This window comes from Stigmatopora argus, chromosome 2, assembly GCF_051989625.1.
Source record: "Stigmatopora argus isolate UIUO_Sarg chromosome 2, RoL_Sarg_1.0, whole genome shotgun sequence".
Lineage (NCBI taxonomy): Eukaryota > Metazoa > Chordata > Actinopteri > Syngnathiformes > Syngnathidae > Stigmatopora > Stigmatopora argus.
In genome coordinates this window covers 11433812-11437500 of record NC_135388.1, presented here as the reverse complement: position 1 = coordinate 11437500, position 3689 = coordinate 11433812, and the positions used below count along the sequence as shown (strand labels likewise).

General features: G+C 36.4%; 1 protein-coding gene across 4 annotated transcripts in view; it reads left to right on the top strand.

The window, feature by feature from the left end:
* The window catches only part of btbd10b (BTB (POZ) domain containing 10b), a 7878-nt gene extending 6876 nt beyond the window's left edge, over positions 1-1002 (top strand). For all 4 annotated transcript variants that reach the window (XM_077592068.1, XM_077592087.1, XM_077592078.1 and 1 more), the window contains 2 exons: positions 1-22; positions 82-1002. The exon at positions 1-22 is cut by the window's left edge and continues 89 nt beyond it. In XM_077592068.1, coding sequence (XP_077448194.1) covers positions 1-22; positions 82-416 — 357 coding nt within the window. In that variant the 3' untranslated portion in view covers positions 417-1002. The remainder of the gene's footprint in view (positions 23-81) is intronic.
* Positions 1003-3689: the final 2687 nt, after the last annotated feature.

Genomic DNA, 3689 nt, shown 5'->3' with positions numbered 1-3689 from the left:
AAGATCAGACTGGGCATCGAAGGTAGGAGGAGTCTTTCCGTAAGAGTTGGCTCGACGCTAATGCGCTGACGTGGGTTGCAGGTTACCCCACGTACAAGGAGAAGGTGAAGAAGCGCCCCGGTGGTCGCCCGGAGGTCATCTACAACTACGTCCAGCGCCCCTTCATCCGCATGTCGTGGGAGAAAGAGGAGGGCAAGAGTCGCCACGTGGACTTCCAGTGCGTCAAGTCCAAGTCCATCACCAACCTGGCGGCGGCGGCCGCCGACATCCCCCAGGACCAGCTGGTTGTCCTCCACCCGGGCCCGCAGGTGGACGAGTTGGACATCCTGCCCAACCACCCGCCCGGAGGCAACCCGTACAACAACAACAGCTACGGTAACGAGCCCGACCCGGAGGGACCGCCACCCGCCGTGTGAGGAGACCCCTCGGATTCCGCCGCCGTCTCTCGTGTCCGCCTCCCAGCATGCCGCAGCATGGAGCGCGCCGGAAGGGGGGCGCCGTAACCATTATTGCCTTGACACCTCCTTCGCAGCCTTAGAGAGCCAGGAACCTGGTGGACTGCTTTCAGTTACTTTAGTTTGTTTTTTTGTTTTGTTTGTTTTTTTACTTGACCAAAGCAATTTATTTAAATGTTTACAATGTATTCAGTAAACACTTGTTACTGTTGTTATTATTATTATTATTACTATTGACAAAGTCGTACCCTCATTAGTCCGGTTTGGCCGAGCACTCTCGTGGTATCCGTGTTTCCTTTCAGCCATCTTGTTTTGAGTCTCTACATGTTCCCGGGTGGCCTGTTGACGACCTTCACTTGTTAACGGTGTAACTGGACGTGTTCTGTCATTGGCTGGATGTGACGACGATACGTGATATGACGCTCATACCGCAGACTGAACACGAAAGCAGAGCACACGGCCTGGCACGCTCTCAAACTTTCTGTGCAAAGCTTGAAACTTGTAGACGATGTTCAAGTGGTTCAATAAAGCAAATGAAAATCTAAAATGTGGGGACATTGAATTGTGAAGACAACAATGAATGTTAAGTATACGTTACCTGTTTTCAATAGCCATTAGTTGCTTGCAGCCACAAGATGGCGCTGAAGGTCAGCTCTCACTAGATTTAGCATTGAATAGTTTCTGTAGCTCTTGGAATAGAAAAAATGGTTGTGTTCACCACTTTAACTGGGGGTAAATGAATAAATAAGTTCATTTAGGCAATCAGCAAATTAACTTGATCTGTCAGTTGTCAAGATTCGTCCCCTGTGGAGCAAAAAATGGTCATTAAGCAACCAGCAAAAATTCTCATTAAATCCTTATGCATGGTCTTTTTTTAAACAGAAAAATCCTTACTAAACATGTATTTTTTTTAACAAAAATAGACTCACAGAACACGGTCATTTTTTACAAACAAAAGCATTACTTTAGATGGTCTATAAAACCTTTTAAAAAACTTGTATTTTAACTTATTTTACTGTTAAAGCCTTACTATACATGGTCTTTTGTTTAAGAAAAAACCCTTACTATACATGGTCATTTTTTAAATAAAAAAGCCTGACTCTGCATGGTCATTTTTTAAAATTAAAATAGCCTTACTATATATCAATGGTCATTTTTTAAATTAAAAAGCCTTACTACACGGTCTTTTTAAATGAAAAAAAAGCCTTACTATACATGGTCACTTTTAAAAAAAAAAAGCCTTACAAAACATGGTCATTTTTGTAAAAAAGAAAGCCTTATTATTCATGTCTTTTTTTTAAAGCCGTATACATGGTAATTAAAAAAAGACTTACTATACATGGTCATTTTTTTTTAAAGCCTTACTATACATGGTCACTTTAAAAAAAAGCCTTACTATACATGGTCATTTTGTTTAAAAAAAAGCCTTACTATACATGGTCATTTTTCTTTTTAAAAAAGCCTTATTATACATGATCATTTAAAAAATCAACTTACTATACATCAGTGGTGTTCCATCAGGGCCTTCAAGACCTTCTCAGCTGGCCTAAGAAATATCTAAATCACAGACTGATGTTAATTATATTTTGTCCATGGATACTTATTAAATAATTCCAAATTGTCTGTTAGCTTCCTTTCATTTTGCAAAAAAAGGCCTTACTATACATTGTCTTTTTGCAAAAAAGGCCTTACTATACATTGTCTTTTTGCAAAAAAAGGCCTTACTATACATTGTCTTTTTGCAAAAAAAGGCCTTTTATACATTGTCTTTTTGCAAAAAAAGGCCTTACTATACATTGTCTTTTTGCAAAAATGACCTTACTATACATTGTCTTTTTGCAAAAATGACCTTACTATACATTGTCTTTTTGCAAAAAAAAGGCCTTACTATACATTGTCTTTTTGCAAAAAAGAGGCCTTACTATACATTGTCTTTTTGCAAAAAAGGCCTTACTATACATTGTCTTTTTGCAAAAAAAGGCCTTACTATACATTGTCTTTTTGCAAAAAAAGGCCTTACTATACATTGTCTTTTTGCAAAAAAAGGCCTTACTATACATTGTCTTTTTGCAAAAAAGGCCTTACTACACATTGTCTTTTTGCAAAAAAGGCCTTACTACACATTGTCTTTTTGCAAAAAAAGGCCTTACTATACATTGTCTTTTTGCAAAAAAGGCCTTACTATAGTCTTTTTGCAAAAAAGGCCTTACTATACATTGTCTTTTTGCAAAAAAGGCCTTACTATACATTGTCTTTTTGCAAAAAAGGCCTTACTATACATTGTCTTTTTGCAAAAAAGGCGTTACTATAGTCTTTTTGCAAAAAAGGCCTTACTATACATTGTCTTTTTGCAAAAAAGGCCTTACTATAGTCTTTTTGCAAAAAAGGCCTTACTATAGTCTTTTTGCAAAAAAGGCCTTACTATACATTGTCTTTTTGCAAAAATGGCCTTATAATACATTGTCTTTTTGCAAAAAAGGCCTTACTATACATTGTCTTTTTTCAAAAAAGGCCTTTCTATACATTGTCTTTTTGCAAAAAAGGCCTTACTATACATTGCCTTTTTGCAAAAAAAGGCCTTACTTTACATTGTCTTTTTGCAAAAAAGGCCTTACTATAGTCTTTTTTCAAAAAAGGCCTTTCTATACATTGTCTTTTTGCAAAAAAGCCTTACTATACAATGTATAGTAAGGCTTTTTTTAAATGACCATGTATAGTAAGGCTTTTTTTAAATGACCATGTATAGTAAGGCTTTTTTTAAATGACCATGTATAGTAAGGCTTTTTTTAAATGACCATGTATAGTATACATTGTCTTTTTGCAAAAAAAGGCCTTACTATAGATTGTCTTTTTGCAAAAAAGGGCCTTACTATACATTGTCTTTTTGCAAAAAAGGGCCTTACTATACATTGTCTTTTTGCAAAAAAAGGCCTTACTATACATTGTCTTTTTGCAAAAAAGGCTTTACTATACATTGTCTTTTTGCAAAAAAGGATTTACTATACATTGTCTTTTTGCAAAAAAGGTCTTACTATAAATTGTCTTTTTGCAAAAAAGGCCTTACTATACATTGTCTTTTTGCAAAAAAGGCCTTACTATACATTGTCTTTTTGCAAAAAAAGGCCTTACTATACATTGTCTTTTTGCAAAAAAGGCCTTACTATACATTGTCTTTTTGCAAAAAAGGCCTTACTATACATTGTCTTTTTGCAAAAAAGGCCTTACTATACATTG